The 21913-nt window shown below is 43.6% G+C and overlaps 1 protein-coding gene and 1 long non-coding RNA gene across 5 annotated transcripts in view; both read left to right on the plus strand.

Moving 5' to 3' along the window:
• The first annotated feature begins 1358 nt into the window (after positions 1 to 1358).
• The window catches only part of LOC147631285 (ARM repeat superfamily protein), a 202063-nt gene continuing 181508 nt past the window's right edge, over positions 1359 to 21913 (plus strand). For all 4 annotated transcript variants that reach the window (XR_015267554.1, XM_086809654.1, XM_086809655.1 and 1 more), the window contains exons 1-3: positions 1359 to 1987; positions 18492 to 18590; positions 18754 to 18978. Coding sequence is in view for 3 of the 4 variants with exons in the window: in XM_086809654.1 (XP_086665780.1) it covers positions 1775 to 1987; positions 18492 to 18590; positions 18754 to 18978 (537 nt within the window). In the remaining variant the exon portion in view is untranslated. The remainder of the gene's footprint in view (positions 1988 to 18491; positions 18591 to 18753; positions 18979 to 21913) is intronic.
• LOC147631286 (uncharacterized) lies at positions 19467 to 21101 on the plus strand. The gene is made up of 3 exons (XR_015267555.1): positions 19467 to 20375; positions 20480 to 20703; positions 20820 to 21101. It is a non-coding gene; the product is annotated as an uncharacterized LOC147631286 (long non-coding RNA).

Consider the following 21913-nt stretch of genomic DNA (forward strand, 5'->3'; position numbering starts at 1 on the left):
AGATCCAATCCACACGGATGGAGTTTGTTGGTACGAGACTAGATGAAATAAAGCACAAGTACACATATTTTGTGGAATTCGATACTCAGTGAGAACATGCATTAGACGCTGGACCATGCCATTTCTTGAAAAACTTTGTGTATTAAAAGGTCAACTTTGTGTATTGAAAAACTTCCAAGCAACTCTTCTCCACGTTGCCCACGATGCCATCACATAGGGGTAAGAACTCGACTCTAGAGAAGTTAGAGCGACAATTTCATTTGCTAAGAATGAGGCAATGTGTTCACTCATGCGCAACAATGTCTGGTTTGTTAAAAGGTGAAAGCTCCTCTTGTGGGAAGAATATAGGGTTGTTATAGCCTTTACCCATTCTCAAAGGAGCTTTTCAAGATATTTTGATGGATTTCATGAAGATGAACCTGTCTCCTATTCTAGGTAAGCATAATATGAAGTGTTTGATGATTATCGATCGTTTTAGCAAATTTGTTATGCTTATCCCTTGCAAGGCTAACATGAATGTTGAGGATGTTGCTAGGTTTTTTATTCGGCATTGGTACCCCATACGTGGCATGTCTCCATAGGTGACCACACTAGCATAATCCCCCCTATGACTAATAATTGGAATGCAAAAAATTGTATCACTCCATAATGTCTACAAACAAAGGGATTGTCCACCCTATGTGCGAAGGCAAATTTCTTAAGCTAGGGAGGTGCAATATGCAAAATCTAAAAGCAAGGCTTAGCTAAGCACACATCCACATAAATTTGGCCTCCTTATCCCTTCTAACCACTATGAGTGCTCTACACATGTGAGCAAGGAAGGTCGAAATAAACATGCCACACCTCTTGAGCCACATAACCCCCCCAAGAAGTTTGGCCCCTATAAACATGCTCTCATACATACCTTGACACCTTGGGTATCCCTCACAGGAGGTGATGAGTCTCAATGTAGAAGGCGATGTCTCTCCTTACGTAGCTCTTAGTAAAGCCACCTGGATCATACCATAAATCCCCATTACAATTCAGCAGGCTCCTTTTGTTTGTAAGGAGTTACCTGAGATGCACACGTGAAAGAGAGGAGCATTGGGGGACCTGATGGGGGAGGAAGGAGCCTGTGTTTGCTTGTCTGTTTGCATGAATAGTGAATAAGGTGGGAGGAGGAGGGGGAGGGTCTAAGGTATACCTTATATGTTAAGGGGCCTTATTGATTTGGGATAGTTTGCTATATATGGAGATTAAATAAGTTATTTAAACTAAAAAACCCATTGTTGAAAACTTTACTCTCAAAATTAATTGATCCCATGAAAAAGAACAGCTGGCACCTTGTTAATTAACATAGCTACATAGATATCATACTTGTACAATAAAACATGTGAACTGATCCCGAGGCGCTGCTTCGCTAAGTTTGATTATATTAAACGATTTAAGCCCGCTTTTTCGCCTTGGTTGTATCAGCTTATTCTCAGCTCTGTGTACAAAAGGAAAAGCTATATCTGGAGGGAAGCTGAGTTTAATCTAGTACCCTTTGATGATGCAAAGATAGTGAACTGGGCATTTTTCTAGTTGGGTTCTTAGTTTTTCCAAGGGGTATGAAGAAAAAGCTGTTTTGGTGAAGGGGAGGCAAGGCCTATGAAGTGAGCAGTTCCTACATGGGTTTTAAAGGGGGCAAGTAAGAGTGAAGTGGGCATCTTCTCAATCTGGTTTTTAGGGTTTCCCAAATGGGTTGTTAGGGTTATGAAGAAAAAGCTGTGGGGTAGGCAAGCGAGTGAAAAGTATGGAGCTGCAATTGCAAGTGGCACAGGCAGTGCAGGTGCTGAACCATGATGTGCACTCGTGCAACAGGGTAGCTGCAAACCAGTGGCTTGTGCAGTTCCAGCACACTGATGCTGCCTGGGAGGTGGCCACCAGCATCCTTACTGCTGACTCTCCTTACCTGCTCTGTGACTTTGAGGTCCACCTCTTTGCTGCCCAGATTCTCAAGAGAAAGGTCAGTGACTGTCGGAAAATCAGTAACTGCATTTTTCACTTCTTTTTGCATAGACAATTGTGAATACTCTGAGGAGCATACATACTTAAATCCCAGTTTACTAACAGATACGATGACACTACCACTGTCCCCTTAGGGGGAGGGATTCGGGCCCTCGTCACACTGTTGATGCATTTTACAGAGATCAGAGATGCTTGGGACTACATCTACTGGAGTTGAGACACCAGAGAGACAGACTCCTGGGGCCCAAGATGCGGGATACATATATACATGTATCACTGACTTCTCTGGCTCCTAGCAGAGAGCCCCAGCAGACACTCAGCCTGTACGAGATTCCTCGACCAGGATAGAGCTGGGATCCCCTTGGAGTGAGTGCCCTCCAGACCCACGGCAGGCTGGTATCTCACACCTGAAAAGTCCTCCGAGAGAGAGCACAGTCCCCCCAGAGAGCCAGATGCCCCCACTCCGGGCGATCTGGACCCTCCACTTGCCAACTCCAGATGTGGGACTTGCTTCAGTGATATAGAGAGGCAGCTGCACAGGTGGTTGATATTGAGGCCAGGTACATCGTCCATGAGGAGGATGACACATTATGAGCCCGAACATATGTGGTTCTTCTGCTGCCTACTTTATTGTACACACAGGGTCTATGTAGTACATTGATCCTGTCGATCCTTTCGGCAGCTAGTCTTTAACTTTTTTCATGCTGTCTTGACATCCGGTTCACTCTTGGATCACATGTAACAATTTTTTGGTGACCAGGCCCTGATTCTTGGATCGAGTTCATTTATGGACTGGTTGGTTCAGAGATTCCGGATAAAGTGGCTTGCTGTACCTGTTTAATCAAAGCTCATGGTTCTTGCGTTAATTATTCTGTGTCATACTTCAAGGTGGGTGAGCGCAAAGTAAAATCCAGAGTACTTTAGGGTCCATCTATTGAGATGGAGATGCAGTCACCTGCGGGAGACAGTTTGAGGTAGAGTGGACATATAGGCGTGGGATTGAAATGAAGAGTCACCTGCGTTGAAGTGACTGAGGATAGTGTTCAGGAGAAGCATGCAGAAAAAGAAGGATAGAACTGAGATAATTTTTTCCATCGAGTTTAGCAGTTGGGATATTGAATGCTCGAGTCGGATGAGAGCAAGCTCGAGGCCTTTGAGAATAGACTTGTGAGGGAATTCTAGTGCTCTGTGCAAGGATTGGAACGGGTGCATTTGTTAAGACCTTAACATTTGCATAGAGGTATTTGCTTAGGAGGATGCAAAGAAGAGACATGCCCTGTGCAATCTTGCCCACAATATCCGGATCAGAAATCCATCAAGAAAGAAGATAAGACCACCCGGAACAAGGAGAAAAGGGCTTTTAGTTTTGTGTAAGAAAACGAGACGGAATGCCATTTCGAGGAAAACAGGTGCTTCAATTGCCATAAAGTGGACCATTTTAGAAAAATTATCCTAAGCTTCCAGACACCATCAGGCTTTGGATGCAAGTGCAGGGTAGATTATGTTAAAGCAGACCATTCTGAGCCCTAATCTATAAAGGTGCAGTCAATTAGTGATGTGACAGATAGGCATGCACTCGAGTTAATGCAAGCTTTCAGTTCAATAAGTGGAATGAGCAAGTTAGGCCATGGTGTCCTCTACTGCTGGCAGACAGATTGGTCACCTATGCATGGCCCTAGGCTCCTCATTTTTGCATTCAGCCCCTCTCAGCCGTCAGCCGTTTAGAGAAGCCTGTAGGAGCAGCCATTGGAGGTTGATAACCAGCTAGAAATCCAGCAAACCAATGAGTTCTTATTAGAGTTAGGGTTAGTAGAATCTGACTGAGCTAAGGTGGATAGTAAATATTCATTGTGTGTAGAGAGAGAGAGAGAGAGAGAGAGAGAGAGAGAGAGAGAGAATGCTCATTTCGTGGAGAATGACACGGCTATATATTGGATGAGGGTACACTGAGCTACACCTGTGGTTCTGTGGTTTGGAGTAATTAGTGAGGGAAAGCTAGTACATCACATGGCGGCCATGTGGCCATTTTTGGTAATATATCTTCTATTACGAAAAAAGAAAGAGAGAGAATGCTCAAAGATAGAGTATTGCACGAGTCAATGATGGTTGATTGATTGATGTGATAATGACCTTCGCCAAGTACATTGCTTTTATAGCCTTAGAGGCTCCTCTGTATGACATCATTGTTTATGTCAAACATGTATAATATCTAGATATTATTTAACCACTCTAAGAGTGGGTTCACACACACAAAAACACAAAACAGTGTTCACACCTTAAGAGGGTGTTCACACATGCTTACACACTAGCTCTGATTCCCAATAAACCCCCTTTCGGAGTGAAGGTGGAGATGCCTTAGATAACCTTCATTAGCCATGGTGATTTGGGCTCTAAACTGTAACACATGATACAAAAGATCACATTGTGTCAACACTCCAAACTCTCTTGACAGACCTAATATAAGAGCTTGACCACACATGACTATGTCTACATTAGTTTCCAAAGCAATTCCCCCTGAACCTAAGTAGGGATATGTTGTAAACAAGGAGTCTTTTATAGAAAACAAGGCTTACAAGAATTAAAAAAACACACAAGATTATTTATTAGATTTGGGGGACATTCCTAGTAGAGAACCCTTGATGCATACAAAAATACTTAAAAAGCCTAGTCGTAATCTTCCTCTCATCAAGAGAAAGATTATTCATCACTGTAAGGGTCTTTTTTGGTGTCATGGATGTCTGTGTTATATCTTCATCTTTGTTTTCTTCTTTTGCTACTAGAGTTCCACGATCTTCAGCTTACTCCTTGGTCATTGCTTAAAGCATCTGTCTTTGCAGTGTCCAAGCTTTTTCTAGTAAGTGCATTTTCTAGTTCTGCTTGGTTTTCCCTTGCCTTTCATCTTTGATGTGAAGGCTTGTCTGCTTCAATTCCAGCGTCCATAGGCTCTCTAAGATGATGATTCTCATCAATGAGGATGGCAATCATATCCTGTGGTGGCGATTGGAAGTCCGCATTAAGTATTGTAATCACCTTATGGAATGTGACAAGGCTATCTTCAACTGCACTTTTTGTGCAACCCATTGCATCCCACTAGTCTACCTCTGAGGAGACAACTTTCCACTTGTTTATCTCATGTCTTTTTGTTACATGCACTCTGCATTGTAGTGCATGGTGACAAGATGGCTCATCATCATCAGTGTAACATTGTACATTATTAATACCTTTTTAGGATGATAATTGTCGTACGCCGTGACTCCATTGTAATTCTCAGTCCAGGATAAGTCAGGCACAAGCTACATAGGTCATTCTCAGTCTTAGTCAGTTAGTCAGTCCAAGTCCCTTAACCCACTTGAAGAGATGCATTCATACATGTAGAAGCCTTAGAGTTTGCATTAGAACACGTGCAGTACTTCTTAAGTCTACTGACATGAAATACAGGATGAACTTTCACATGAGAAGACAAATCCAATTCATATGCAACTGAACCAATCCGTCGTGTAATACGAAATGGTCCACAGTATCTAGGGGATAATTTCGGAGATCGACCTGTCCGTAAAGTCTCGGAATCTTTCGGAACTCGTAAATACACCATCGTTCTTTCAGAGAACTCTCTGGGTGAACGATGTCTATTAGAATAAAATCTGTCTCGGTCTTGAGCACTTCTAATAGATTCCTTCGCCACTTGTAACATTTCTTGCATATCTTGCAAAAAATTATGTGCTGCATCATGCTGAAGTCCTGAGAATCCCACTGTAACAGGTGATCTAGGTTGAAAACCGTACATAAGCATGAAAGGACTAAAACCTGTACTCGTATGCTTAGTACTGTTATAAGCAAATTCTAACATAGGAAGATAATCCTCTCATGAACTCTTGTCTTTTGGGTACATATGCTTGAAGCATATCCTCCAAAATCTGATTCACTCTTTCAGTCTGGCCATCAGATTGAGGATGATCTGAAGAACTCAAATTCAAAGTTGTTTCCAACTTTTCAAAAACAAGTTTCCACCAAAAATCACTCCTAAACTTAGAGTCCCTATCACTGACTATGTCCTGGTAACCCGTACAGTCTAAACAATTGCTCGATAAAGTGCCGTGCTAATTGCATAGCTGTAATAGTCTTCCGAGTCGGTAAAAATCTAGCCATTTTTGTCAAGCGATCTACCACAACCCAAATAGAATCGTGGCCTTGATGTGTTCTTGGTAATCCGGTAATAAAATCCATGGAAATACTTTCCCATTTATTACCTGGGATTTGCAAAGGAAGCAACAACCCAGCTTGTCTAAAGCGTTCAGCTTTATTTGCTTGACAAATTTGACACTTGAGAACATAATCTTCTATATACCCTTTCATTTTTGGCCAATAAAAAGTGTGTTTCACTAACGATAATGTCCTGTGTACCCCAGGGTGTCCAGCGGAAGGAGCGTCGTGACACTCCTGTGGACCTAATGTCTTGGATCTGTGGTACACAAATTTTGTCATTACGGAATAGTAAACCATTCCGAATCATCCACTGGCCTCCTGCAGCCTGAATGGTAGGCTGTTCAGTCATCGAGTTTTGGTCAATCAATGAGCTCCCGTCTTGGATCTTCTGCCAAAATGGACCAAAATAACTATCAGTCCTGCAAAGCCGTCTCAATGACTGAAATAAGTCGATAGAAATCCCGGTGAACGACAAAGTATTCACCTCCCTAATTCGACTAAATGCATCTGCAACACTATTCATGGACCCTTTCCGATAATGAATCTCAAAATCAAAATCTTGCATTAACTTAGCCCAACGAGCTTTCCTTCCTCTCAAATCATCCGCATCACACACATACTTGATTGACTGATGAGTCAATACCACAAACTTGGAGCCATATAAATAATGTCTCCAAACCTTGAGAGCATGAATCATAGCATAAAGCTCCTTCTCAACGGTTGGCCAACGAGATTGGGTGTCGTCTAGCTTTTTACTTTCAAAAGCAACAGGTCTATCATCTTGAAATAAAGCAGCCCCGATTGCATAGTCACTGGCATCAGTTTCAAGAACATAAGGCCGACTAGGATCAGGTAATGCTAAGATAGGTGCATCCTTGACTTTATCTTTCAAAAGTCTGAAGGCCATATCCAGATCGTTATTCCAAGTGATAGGCTGATTTGACTTACGTCCACGACCTTTCAACAAGTCGGTCATCAGTAGTGTGAGCTGAGAGTACTCCCGTACAGATTTCCGAAGAAAAACAACAAAACCGAGAAAAGAACGAAGTTGTTTCACTGTTCTTGGTATAGGCCAGTCTAGAACCTTCTGAACTTGGTCATAGTCAATGCTCAATCCATCTCTAGTAATCTTGTGTCCCAAGTAAATGATGTCTGTCATAAAAAACTCACATTTACTTAATTTAGCATATAGTCGATTCTGTCTTAAAATAGATAAGATAGTCGTGAGGTGTCTAAGATGATCCTCAAGAGTACGACTATATATCAAAATATCATCCAGGAACACCACCACAAATTTCCCCAAATGTTCACGAAAAAGATCGTTCATCATTTGCTGGAGCATTGGTTAATCCAAAAGGTAATACGAGAAACTCGTAATGGCCATACCTAGTCTGAAAGGCGGTTCTTTCGACATGCCTTTCATGAATACGTATCTGGTGATAGCCAGTACGTTAATCTATCTTCGTGAAATATTTCGTTCCTGCTAACCAGTCAATCAGGTCATCTGATCTAGGGAGAGGATAAGGGTTCTTAATTGTCAGCTTGTTCAATCTCTTGTAATCTATACACATTCTCCAGGTGTTGTCCTTCTTTCTCCTAAGCAACACAGGTGCACCCCCAAGGTGATTTACTTGGACGGATCTGGGCCATCCTCAAATAATCTTCGAGTTGTTTAGCCAACTCATCTTCCTCAGCTTGGCTCATCATGTAAGGTGGAATACTGACAGGATGGGCACCAAGGATCAGGTCAATACGATGATATACTACCCTTTTAGGTGGTAAGTCCGATGGCAGTTCCTTAGGAAATACATCTTGAAATGAATCAAGTATCTTCTGTAATTCTTTGCTTTCAAATACACTTAATTCATTGACATCCATAGAAGGTATGAGAAATGAAGAAAGTGAAATCAATACACAATGGAAAGCAGTATACAACGAAGAATCCATTATATTTCCAAAATCAATTGTATTTACAAGAGGTCCCTGAGAGGGATATATACAATCACCTAAAATACTATAGTGGGTGTTCCTATGCTGAAAAGAAAAAATATGACTAGACCAATCTATCTGGACTTGAAGAGTCTTAAAACACTCAATCCCTAATAACAAGTCTACATGTTCTAGGTGCATAATATAGTATTCCAGAATATCTTTGTAGTCCTGAATCTGAATTGGTAGTATCTCCACCTTTCGATCCCATACTTGCCGACTCGTAGGTAGGGGTTATGTCATAGGTACGATCATTGGGTGACGTTTCATGACTAAATTTCTACACAAGTTTGTAGTTAACAAAGTTGTGTGAGCTGCCAGTGTCTAGAAGAATGTGGATTCTATGGCCATTCACTTCTCCATAAACTCGGAGAAGATTATGCAAGCCAAAAACTTTAGAGTTGAACAGACAATCAGAACATGTACTAGGGCGAGAAAGTACAGTAACTGACGTACCTATCAAAGACAACTGGTTAGCTGCCTTTGGCTTGGGTCCTGCGTTGGTCTTTGCACCCTTTTGCTGCGGGCACTCATTACGCATGTGTCCTTTTTCTTCGCAGATGAAACCAACGTCTCTCCTTCTTGAGCTTCAAAGCCCTAAGGAGTCGTTTCTTCTTTGCTGCTGGTGTCGAACGTGAATTCTTCGAAGGTTGGTCCGAAGACTTTCCTTCAGTCGTGTTAGCCATTGGTGCGGAGAACTTTCTTTTGTGCTTGTTCCCTTGCTCGGTAACGGGTTTAGACTTGGAAGGGACGTTGTATCATCATAGATACGAGCTGAATGAATGGCCTCGTCCAAAGTTTTGCATTTTGTTATTTTTAACCTGTAAACGGTATGAGTCTGGTAAACCGGCTACGAAGAACCCCAAAAGAGTTGTGGGATCCATCTTTGTAGCTTTCATCTGCAAGTCCCTAAACTTCTCGAGATAGACCTCATAAGTGAGGTGTGCGAGGTCATGGTCAAAGCTGTAAACCGGGCAACAACATCATAATCATCCTCTTTCTTGAGGAATTCCTTCTTGAAGATGTCTTCGAATTGTGCCCGAGTCGTTGGCTTAGGGTTGAGTTCCTTCCACCAAAGCAAAGCTTTGCCTGAGAGGAATTTGCTGCTAACTGGATCTTTTTTCCATCATCATATGTATGAAACTGAAAATGGACTTGCCACTTATGTAGCCAAGTGTCCACGATCTCCTTGGTACGCTGCAGCCTGCTTTTGCTCGCTCCCGAACTGTTCCGGAGTAATGTTGGGGCCTAAAGCAGAGGCTAAGGTATCCATACCCGAAAGAGTAGATAGGGTAGTGGTCAAAAGAGAGATGGAGTTCTGCAAAGCTTGCATTTGCGCGGCTTGACGTTCCGAAGAACAAGCTTCGAGAGCAATTTTGAACAAACACCTTTAAACATTAGGGGGGCCTTTAAACTCTTTTAAAAAAAGTTTAAACTAAAAAAAAAAAAAACAAATGCAATCCAAATCGACGTGAATGCTTTTATTGTTTTTTTTCCCTCTCCTGGAATTAGCGCTGCCGGCCTGTCTGCTGCCGTCGCCTGACTTGCTGTTGGCGGATGCCTTGCTGTCGGGTGTCCATGGCTGCCTGCGCCAGCCTGCGCCTGGGCTTGGCCGCTCTCGCGGGCCTCGAGACTATTGCCGGCCTCGGCTGCATAAAGCAGGTGCACGTCTGCACTAGATCCAGGCTCCAGACCATAGAGCTCTCACAAATCACGCGAGACTCTACATGACTAATGACTAACCTTGGCCACCCTTTTATAGGCTCTTGGCCGATCATCGGGCGTCCACACTTGGACGCCCGCCCGTCCATACTTGGGTGCCCGCACGTTAGTCTATCCCTAACTTAGCCCGCCAATCAGCCTGCCTAGCTCCAAGCTTCCCCAACCTCGAAGCTAGTCTTGTGTGCGTGTAGCACACGGTAGATACTCACTGTGCACATGACAGCTATGTAGGTCATTCTCAGCCTTAGACAGTCAGTTAGTCAGCCCAAGTCCCCTAACCCACTTGAAGAGATGCATTCATGCATGTAGAAGCCTTAGAGTTTGCATCAAGACACGTGTGCATTTATGCATAGCATTCATCCCATATGCATGTAGGCCATCTAGACCATTGCAGAAGCCTTCAGATATCATCTAGCAGTCATCAGAATTTATTTAGCATTATTCCCATAATTTACAGCATTTATTGGGCATTTTTACATCATTTATATATTTTTTCCAGGATTGATGTAGTCGGCCAGCTCTGTGCCAGCCGACCAGCATCTCAAGTCCATATAAATAGCTGAGCATATCGTCCATTCATTCATTCATATCTCATTCAGCATTGAAGCACTCAACGCTTGGAGCCTTCCGCACAAGGAGCATAAGCGATTGCAGAATTCAGCACATCAGCCTTCAACGTTTTCCTCATCAGCATATAGGAGCATCAACGCTTGAGCAATTCAGCCTTCATGCAGTAAAACGCAGCATCTACAGCATTCAGCCTTCAGTACCCCTTGCGTTTTCAGCATTCATACAGTTTTTAGCATCCTCATAGGCATCGTTTTGCTACAGCCACTTGGTGAAGGTAAAACTCAGCATTCATACTCATTTTCAGGATTCATACATAGTCTAGAATAGTCCCAATCAGCCCCTTCACTCAGCCTCAGATTTGCAGCCTTCCTACATCCATTGGGAATAGTGCATAGGCTCAAGATTGGTCATCATTGGTGCTTCTACAGCTGTGTACAGTTCAGCCCTACTCTTGGTCTTCTTAGATCTTGCGTTTGGCTTATCGTCAGTCCACCGCCGTCAGTCTCTTTAAAGAAATAAAGCAAATACTATTCCGGTAACGGGATAGGGGCCCTTCAGTGGTGGGTAATTCGGGACCCCATATGGTGTACAGTTTCCATCTCTCTCTCTCCCTTTCTCAAATCTCTTAAAGTTTGAAGTCTTAAAGTGGATTGCTAAACTCGCGAAACTCAGGATACAGAAGACGGTGTGAGTATTTGTGTGACAGGATCTTCAAATTACGAATACTTCCGCTGCATGTTACACTTTTGGCCAGGAAATTATGGGATTACATTGGTTGAGTATGGACAGCTATACTAATACGAGATCACAGATTCGGGGTTGGGGTTTTGGAAGAACTCCTCATGGGATTACTTAACCGGAGATGGGTCACTTATTACACTTTTTTTGATGGATTGGACTCCGGCATATATGACTGACTAGAAATACTTTTGTTTTCGATGGGGCGACAGGATTTCTTGCTCACATAGCTAGGGTGAGAGGACTGCTCTTATGGCAGCTATCCTCAACTAAGTTGGATGGATTGTTTGAAAAGGATCAAATTGTACAGTGGATGTAGACCATTCGTGCCACCTCTGGTCATCATGCTTCATAGACTGACAGAGGATAGGTAGCTGTTACTTTGGAGTGGCCATCCGGGAAGTCACATGAAGACCAGATGGTCGATTGTACATTAACCAGAATAATAATATAACTCTGACGAGAGAGAGAGAGAGAGAGAGAGAGAGAGAGAGAGAGAGAGAGAGAAGAAAAAGAAATATATATTAAGCGTCAACTAAAGACCCAATGGGCCTATGAGACCAAAGTGATCCATGATGAGCCATGGCATATCTCATCATGGAACGGAAAATAAAATAGAAACAAAACAAAGCTATCTCACTAGGGTGATACAAAAACTGTCCATGGAATCTCATCATGGAATACAAGGAACATGGAACATGAGAGGAGCATCAGCCCCCAATAGATGGTAAACCACTCTCCAAAATATCAAGCATGGGGCTAACGAGTATGGCAGAGAGGTCTCCCTCAGCTACGTCACGAGTATTGCACGAGTCACGACTCAATGATGGATGTGATAATGACCTTCACCAAGTACATTGCTTTTATAGCTTTAGAGGCTCATCTCTGTGACATCATTGCTTATGTCAAACAGGTATAATGTCTAGATATTATTTAACCCCTCTAAGAGTGCTCCCTCCCATTAGCAAGAAATGGAACACATTCCTCACTACGCTCCCAAGTTTACCAAGTCCACGCTGGGAGATATGCAAACACCTATGATATTCTCCTTAAATCTGAACTGTTGGGAATCAGAGCTAGTGTGTAGGCATGTGTGAACACCCTCTTAATGTCATGTGCACAGTGTGTATCTACCGTGTGCTACACGCACACAAGACTAGCTTCGAGGTTTGGGGAAGCTTGGAGCTAGGCAGGCTGATTGGGATAGACTAATGGGCGGACACCCAAGTATGGACAGGCGGGCGTTCAAGTGTGGACGTCCGATGAGTGGCCAAGAGCCTATAAAAGGGTGGCCAAGGTTAGTCATTAGTCACATAGAGTCTCGCGAGTTGGAGCCCATTCTCGAACGTGAAGACCTGCTGGCTACGGAAGCCACCGATGCCGATCTTTTCGACGATTATGTTTCAAAATCAGATTTCCAAGAGTTTAAAGTTGCTCTCGAAGCTTCTTCCTCGGAACGTCAAGCACAAATTGCCGCGTAGATGCAGGCTTTACAAAACTCCATCTCTTTGTTGACCACTATCCTATCTACTCTTTCGGGTATGGATACTTTGGCATGTGCTTTAGGCCCCAATATTACTCCGGAACAATTTGGGGGCGAGTAAAAGCAGTGTACCAAGGAGATAGTGGACACTTGGTTACATAAGTGGCAAGTCCATTTTCAGTTTCATCCATATGATGATAGAAAAAGATCCAATCTGCAGTAGGTTTCCTCTCAGGCAAAGCTTTGCTTTGGTGGAAGGAATTCAACTCTAAACCAACGACTTGGGCACAGTTCAAAGACGTCTTTAAGAAAGAATTCCTCAAGAAAGAGGATGACTATGATGTTGTTGCCCGGTTTACTACTTTGACCATGGCCTCGCAGAACCTCACTTATGAGGTCTATCTCCACAAATTTAGGGACTTGCAGATGAAAGCTACAAAGATGGATTCCACAACTCTTTTGGGTTTCTTCGTAGCCGGTTTACCCGACTCATACCGTTTACAGGTTAAAAATAACAAATGCAAAACTTTGGACGAGGCCATTCATTGAGCTCGTATCTATGATGATACAATGGTCTCTTCCAAGTCTAAACCCGTTACCGAGCGGGGAACAAGCACAAAAGGAAGTTATCCGCACCGATGGCTAGCACGACAGAAGGAAAGTCTTCGGACCAACCTTCGAAGAATTCAACTTCGACCCCAGCGAAGAAGAAACGTCTCCTTAAGGCTTTGAAGCTCAAGAAGGAGAGACGTTGCTTCATCTGCGAAGAAAAAGGACATATGTGTAACGAGTGCCCGAAGCAAAAGGGTGTAAAGACCAACGCAGGACCCAAGCCAAAGGCAGCTAACTAGTTGTCTGACAGGTACGTCAGTTACTGTACTTTCTCGTCCTAGTACATGTTCTGATTGTGTGTTCAACTCTAAAGTTTTTGGCTTGCATGATCTTCTCCGAGTTTATGGAGAAGTGAATGGTCGTAGATTCCACGTTCTTCTAGACCCTGGCAGCTCACACAATTTTGTTAATTACAAACTTGTGCAGAAATTGGGTCTTGACACAACACCCAGCGATTATACCTATGAGATACGCTTACCTGCGGGTCGGCAAGTATGGGATCGAAAGGTGGAGACGCTACCGATCCGGATCCAGGGCTACAAAGATACTCTAGAATGCTATATTATGCATCTAGAACATGTAGACTTGTTATTAGGGATTGAATGATTTAAGACTCTTCAAGTCCAGATAGATTGGTCTAGTCATATTTTTTCTTTTGAACATAGAAACACCCAGTATAGTATCTTAGGTGATTGTATACATCCCTCTTAGGGACCTCTTGTAAATACAGTTGATTTTGGAAATATAATGGATTCTTTTTTGTATACCGCTTTCCATTGTGTATTGATTCCACTTTCTTTATTTCTCATACCTTCTATGGATGTCAATGAATTAAGTGTATTTGAAAGCAAAGAATTACAGAAGATACTTGATTCGTTTCAAGATGTATTTCCTAAGGAACTGCCATCGGGCTTAGTACCAAATGTGAGTTTTTCATGACAGATATCATTTACTTGGGACACAAGATCAATAGAGATGGATTGAGCATTGACTGTGACTGAGTCCAGAAGGTTCTGGCTTGGCCTATACCGCGAATAGTGAAACAACTTCGTTCTTTTCTTGGTTTTGTTGTTTTTCTTTGGAAATCTGTGCGGGAGTACTCTCAACTCACACTACTGATGACCGACCTGTTGAAAGGTCGTGGATGTAAGTCAAATCAGCCTATCACTTGGAATAACGATCTGGATATGGCCTTCAGACTTTTGAAAGAAAAAGTCAAGGAAGCACCTATCTTAGCTTTACCCGATCCTAGTCGGCTGTATGTTCTTGAAACAAATGCCAGTGACTATGCCATCGGGGCTGCTCTATTTCAAGATGGTAGACCTGTTGCTTTTGAAAGTAAAAAGCTAGACGACACTCAATTTCGTTGGCCAACCCTTGAGGAAGGAGCTTTATGCTGTGGTTCACGCTCTCAAGGTTTGGAGACATTATTTATATGGTTCCAAGTTTGTGGTATTGACTGATTATCAGTCAATCAAGTATGTGTGATGCGGATGATTTGAGAGGAAGGAAAGCTCGATGGACTGAATTAATGCAAGATTTTGATTTTGAGATTCGTTATAGAAAAGGGTCCATGAACAGTGTTGTAGATGCGCTTAGTCGAATTAGAGAGGTGAATACTTTGTCGTTCACCGAGATTTCTACTGACTTATTTCAGTCATTGAGAGGGCTTTGCAGAACTAATAGTTATTTTGGTCCATTTTGGCAGAAGATCCAAGACGGGAGCTCATTGATTGACCAAAACTCGATGACTGAACAGCCTACCATTCAGGCTGCAGGAGGCCAGTGGATGATTCGGAATGGTTTACTATTCCGTAATGACAAAATTTGTGTACCATAGATCTCGGACATTAGGTCCAAGATTCTTAAGGAGTGTCACGATGCTCCTTTTGCTGGACACCCTGGGGTACACAGGACATTATCGTTAGTGAAACACACTTTTTATTGGCCAAAGATGAAAGGGTATGCAGAAGATTATGTTCTCAAGTGTGAAGTTTGTCAAGCAAATAAAGCTGAATGCTTTAGACAGGTTGGGTTGTTGCATCCTTTGCAAATCCTAGGTAATAAATGGGAAAGTATTTCCATGGATTTTATTACCGGATTGCCAAGAACACATCAAGGCCACGATTCTATTTGGGTTGTGGTAGATCGTTTGACAGAAATGGCTAGATTTTTACCGACCCGGAAGACCATTACAGCTACACAATTAGCAAGGCAGTTTATCGAGCAATTGTTTAGACTGTACGGGTTACCACATGACATAGTCAGTGATAGGGACTCTAAGTTTAGGAGTGATTTTTGGAAACTTGTTTTTGAGAAGTTGGAAACAACTTTGAATTTGAGTTCTTCAGATCATCCTCAATCTTATGGCTAGACTGAAAGAGTTAATCAGTTTTGGAGGATATGCTTTGAGCATATGTATCCAAAAGGCAAAGTTCATGGGAGGATTATCTTCCTATGTTAGAATTTGCATATAACAGTACTAAGCATATGAGTACAGGTTTTAGTCCTTTCATGCTTATGTATGGTTTTCAACCTAGATCACATGTTACAGTGGGATTCTTAGGACTTCAGCATGATGCAGCACGTAATTTTTTGCAAGATATGTAAGAACGGTTACAAGTTGCGAAGGAATCTATTAGAAGTGCTCAAGACCGAGACAGATTTTATTCTGATAGACATCGTTTACCCAAAGAGTTCTCTGACGGAACGATGGTGTATTTGCGAGTTCCGAAAGATTGCGAGACTTTACAGACATGTCGATCTCCGAAATTATCCCCTAGATACTGTGGACCATTTCGTATTACATGACGGATTGGTTCAATCGCATATGAATTGGATTTGCCTTCTCATGTGAAAGTTCATCCTGTATTTCATGTCAATAGACTTAAGGAAATACGGGGTGGAACAGACCAGTTAGTTACTCAAGTAATCATAGATGTCGAGGACATGACATTTGTCCTACACGAACCTGAAAAGATTCTTGGATTTCGTGAAAGAAGATTGCGTAATACGCTTATCACGGAATACAAGATCAAGTGGAAGGATCGTGTTGAGGAGGATGCTACATGGGAGACATTGACTACTCTTTAGAGAGATTACCCTGGCTTTTTAGTGAGCTCAGGAGTGAGCTCTTAGAGGAAGGGGATTATGTTATGTGCACAGTGTGTATCTACCGTGTGCTACACGCACACAAGACTAACTTTGAGGTTTGGGGAACCTTGGAGCTAGGCAGGCTGATTGGCGAGCTGTGTTAGGGATAGACTAACGGGCGCGCACCCAAGTATGGATAGGCGGGTGCCCAAGTGTGGACGCCCGATGACCGGTCAAGAGCCTATAAAAGGGTGGCCAAGGTTAGTCATTAGTCACATAGTCTCGCGTGTCTTTGTGAGAGCTCTATGGTCAGGAGCTTGGATCTAGTGCAGACGTGCACCTGCTTGCCGAGGCTAGCAGTAGTCTTGAGGCCCGCAAGGGTAGCTTCGTGGTGGTATGGGACGTCACGGGGTAGCGATTGGTTGGTACGTTCATCTAGTTAGCTCAGCTCGTGGCTCGGTGGGGACAGCCAAGACTTGTGGGCTTGCCCACGGCTGTCAGGGTTGGGAGGTGAGTCAGGCATGCATCCCCGTCATGTTTGTTTGGTTTGTTTGCAGGTTTCGAGTCTTGTACCGGGAGCGTTCCACGAGGAGATCCTATGGGGATTTGACACTTAAGGTGTGAACACTCTTTTGTGTTTGTGTGTGTGTGAACCCGTTGTCTCTCCTTTTGATTTCTTGCTCTCTAAACTTTCTTTGTGCCATTAAAAGATCAATCACTTTTGTGACACAAACATAAATAGATTAGGTGCATGTCTTGAAGTCCTTGAGGCATTGGCCTATGAAGTTGACAGCCTGGGATCAAAGGAGCAAAGTTTGTAGAAAGTTTAGTGCAAACTTGTCACGGGCATCACCCATGTGAGTGCCACGTGGACATGCTTCCTACTTGCAGCCACCTTCTAGGCAGAGTATGGCCAGATTGGGCAGTTTTTGCAGCCCAATATGTGCTTGGAGGTTCCTAGGACATGGACCAATAGTTGGTACACAAGTTGGCACAATATGAAGACAAGAAAAGACCTTGTGGATGACTTTCTAGGGTCATAAAAGCCCTAGCTGATGTGAACCCTATCACTTCCCTATATAAAGGCAGGCCAAGGTTCATTCATGAGCATTCAGAGAGGGAGGTTGCAGAGCCAAGAGTGCCAATGCATCCGGATCTGTAGCAGAACATGTGAATCAGTAAGAATCGGCAGTCCTTATGTGGGTTAGAGCATGCACAAGTGGAGGACAGCCAAGAACCTTTTGGTATGGGTGTAGCTAGGTTTGCACATCATGCACGCCTCAGATCTAAGTGTATGTGTGTGAGCATCTTTGTATATATTCATATTTTGGCAATTAGAATAGGTCTATCTCTCCTTCTCTATTGTGTTTTGCTAAGTTTTGATTAGTTTTAATTTCTTGCTTAGGGCACAACATGGGCCAATTAACATGACTCATGCATCTGAGTGTTGGGAGTGATGCTAATATTGTAACAAAAGCATTAAGGGGCCAAGATGGGGGGGCCTCTCCTATGAACAGCAGGGGGAATTTTTGTGATAAGTACTAGAGGCAGTTTGAGTGACATGAAAAGCCCATTAGCTTGAAGGCCATCAAAATTGAGAGCAAATATGGTTTTGGTGCATTTACAGACTACTCTCAAGCAAGCCAGCCAAACAGGTGATGTACTTCAATTTTTCAGAAGGGGTGTTTGAAGGGAGCATAATCTTATTTATGTACGAGAGCAAAGAAACAGTTGAGGTTTAAAATTGTTTAAGAGCGAATGCAAGAAATTAACTATGGAAGGGATCACTTAGCTGTAATGGTGAGGAGTAGTCCTTTAGAAAATTTTCGGAGGAGATCCTGGACCACTCAGTCACGTGACACCATTTTTCCATTGTTGTTTTTGATTGAGAAACACCCTTGGTTTAGCTTTGTGTGTGTGTGTGTGTGTGTGGTTCTTCTTGTCTGGGCTACTTCAGCAGAATCTGGGCTCTAAGATATTAAGTGTCAAAACAGGTCTACACGTACAACAAGCGCACATGCACACATGCGCATGTTCTTTTTTAACTTGTTTGCTTTTTACATTATTTGAATTAGCTTCAATTCATGTGCAGATTCAGAGTGAAGGAGTGACTCTTCAAGCTGAATACAGGGGTGCTTTGCAAGCTGCTCTGCTTGTTTCTGCAAAAAAGTTCAGCACTGGTCCTCCTCAGGTTGGTCAACGTTTGTTGGATTCTGCCTAATGATAACATAAGAAGAGTTTATTGAACAGGCTTCATGCCCATGGTGTTACCAGTAGTGGGTGAAGGCATATATTTTGTCAATCAGATCTAAGGACTTGTTACATTTAATGGTATTATGTCTATCTTGTACCAGCTTTTGACGCAGATATGTCTTGCCTTATCAGCATTAGTTTTGCGGGCAGTGGAGTTGAAGAAGCCAGTTGAACAATTGTTTGCAAGTTTGTATGAACTACAAGGACAGGGGGTGGGCAGTAATGCAATCTTGGAGTTGCTTACAGTTTTGCCTGAAGAAGTTATTGAGGACAACATTGTCAACGCAACGGTTGATGCAGTGCGAAGGTGGCACTTTACTCAAGAGGTATGATTTGTTGAAACTGCACTTTTGATGATGGCCTTCTTAAAGTGAGCTTGATCAGGTTTGAAAGCAAGCTGAAATTTTCATGCATGTACATGTGTAAGCATGGGTGTGCATTTTATTGTATGGACACATAAAGAGCTCCTAGCCAGCTGGTCAAGGGGGGCACCCATGCATGCACCCAAGAGCATGCACAAGCATGAGTGCATACAAGCATGCATGGGTGTGCATGTTTTTGTACCAACACATGAAGAGCTCGGCGAGGAGTACACCCATGCATGCACACAAGAGTATACTATGCATGCACTCTTGTGTGCATACATGGGTGCTGTGGGTTTTAGGGCTAGGGTTTATAGGACCAAGGTTATGGTGGATAAAAGATACTCAGTGTGTGTAGAGAGAGAGAGAGAGAGAGAGAGAGAGAGAACAAAGTTCTAGAGATAGAGCATAAGAACGACTCAATGGTTCTTCTATTGATTGATGTGATACAGGCTTCAAAGAGTACTATGCTCTTATAGGCTTATAGCCTTATCTTTTCACACATCACACTTACTGAAGCAATGACATATGGTTAGGCCAATGACATCACTGCTTATTACATTCACACATAAAAGCAGCTATAAGAGGTGGTTCACACACATAAAAACACGAAGCCATCTAAGGGCTGTTTCACACGTGTTGTGTATTCGAAGCCTCATGTGTGTGTGAAACATCCCTTAGTTGGCTGTGTGTGTTTATGTGTGTGCACAACCTCGTATAGCTGTTTTATGTGTGAATGTGATTAGCAGTGATGTCATAGGCCTAGCCATGTGTCATTTGCTGTTGCCACCTCAAACCAGAGGTGGTCGCGCTGCTATCCAGAGCTTGTCGCTGCCATTGCAAAGCTAGGAGCCACCTGCGCAGAGCCGATGTCCATCGTTGCCACTCGTTTCCGTCTCGCCAGATCTGGGCAGTGCTACTGTAGAGGGCACCATCGCCGCTCAGCCCGTTGGTGGCACTGATGTGATTAGCAGTGATGTCATAGGCCTAGCCATGTGTCATTTGCTGTTGCCACCTCAAACCAGAGGTCATCGCGCTGCTATCCAGAGCTTGTCGCTGCTATCCAGAGATTGTTGCTGCCATTTCAAAGCTAGGAGCCACCTGCGCAGAGCCGATGTCCATCGTTGCCACTCGTTTCCGTCTCGCCAGATCTGGGCAGTGCTACTGTAGAGGGCACCATCGCCGCTCAGCCCGTTGGTGGCACTGCCCCTTTGCCTGCGCCCGTCTGTCGGGCGGTGCTACTGTTGAGAGATTCGCTGCCGCCGCTTCTCCGCCCAGTTCGTTGCCGCCTCCGTGGCCTAACCCTTCATCCTGTTGCCGCCTTCTGTGAGCTGCCTGTTGTGATCAGCATGAAGCGTGAGGTATCCACTCCCATGGTTGCATAAAGCTTCTATTCGTTTAAGGGGTAAACCTTCTTTCTTATCATGATGTCTGCAGCATCCATTGAAAAGTTTTCTGGTACTAGGTTTCCAACTTGGCAAAGCAAGGTGCAACTTCTTCTCATGTAGGAAGGAGTATGGGGTACTGTTTCCAGTGATGATGTTGATCCAAATGAGTCAACATCATGGCGGCAACGGAATGCGAGAGCTATTGCTCTTATCGGACTCAGCCTTTTAGATTCTCTTGTACATCATATCGATTTCAAGTCTACTTCTAAGGAGACCTGGGAGAAGCTAGAAGCAATATTTGGTAATCATATCACTAACTCTAAAGTTTTCCTCAAGGTCAAGTTTTATGGTCTGAAGATGTATGAGGATGAAGAGTTAGGTGATCATTTGGCTAAACTTGGATCATTGGTATAACAGGTTACCAGCTTGAATTGTGAGCCCGATGATGTAGATAAAATGGTAGTGCTCATCAAGAGCATGCAAGGGATCACTTGATTTCAACAAAACTCTAGACGTTTTACGTCTTGCTGCTACTACTTTTGATGATCAGGTATCACTTTTAATTGAAAAAAACAGAAGGAACAAAGAGGAGTAAACTAGCAATGGTATTGATCAAGCCTTCATCAGCACAAACTAGAATTGGAAGACCAACAAGAAGATATAGTGCAGGTTTTGTAAAAGGACAGGGCACATGGAGGCGTGTTGGGTCTCACCACCTTCACTCCGAAGGGGAGTTTGTTGGGTATTCGAAGCCTCATGTGTGTGTGAAACATCCTCTAGATGGCGTAGTGTGTTGATGGCCTAGTGTGTTTATGTGTGTGAACAACCTCTTATTATAGTCGTTTTATGTGTGAATGTGATAAGCAGTGATGTCATGTGTGAAGGATAAGGCTTTTAAGCCTATAAAAAGCAATGTACTCCTTGAAGCTTTGAACAACATTAATCAATATAACCATTGAGTTGTGCATTTGCTCCAGAAGACATTGACAGTTGTACATTGATTTGTCTCATAGGTCGAGTTCGGCCTCTAGTAGACGTTAATACAACTCTCTCTCTCTCTCTCTCTCTCTCTCTCTCTCTCTCTCTCTCTCTCTCTCGCCTGCGCGGGTCGCCTCTCTTTCTCGCCTGCGCGCGCAGCTCACTCTCCAGCACGCGCAGGTCTCCAGCGCAACTCTCTCTCCAGCGCGTCGCTTGCGCGCACCCTGCCCTCACTCTCTCCAGCGCGTCGCCTGCGCGCACCCTGCCCTCTCTCTCTCCAGCGCGTCGCCTGCCCGTCGCGCCCCACTCAGCCCACTCAGCCCACTCAGCCGTCCCCTGCAACTGCATACCTTGCGCGCCCCCCTGCACCTCTAGCTGAGCATCTTGTAGGTCCCATTTTCTGAGTCCCCCCCAAAGGGAGAGGGTACCCTTGAGGGGAGACTCGTTCCACCAACAGCCCTCTCCTTTATCAGCAGCAACACATGGAAAGTAAGAAGTCTTTTGCCTCAGTCATCACCGCTTCACGATTACCG

This window comes from Cibotium barometz, chromosome 15 (assembly GCF_041138505.1).
Source record: "Cibotium barometz isolate CiBa-2024 chromosome 15, ASM4113850v1, whole genome shotgun sequence".
In the NCBI taxonomy this organism is placed as follows: domain Eukaryota; kingdom Viridiplantae; phylum Streptophyta; class Polypodiopsida; order Cyatheales; family Cibotiaceae; genus Cibotium; species Cibotium barometz.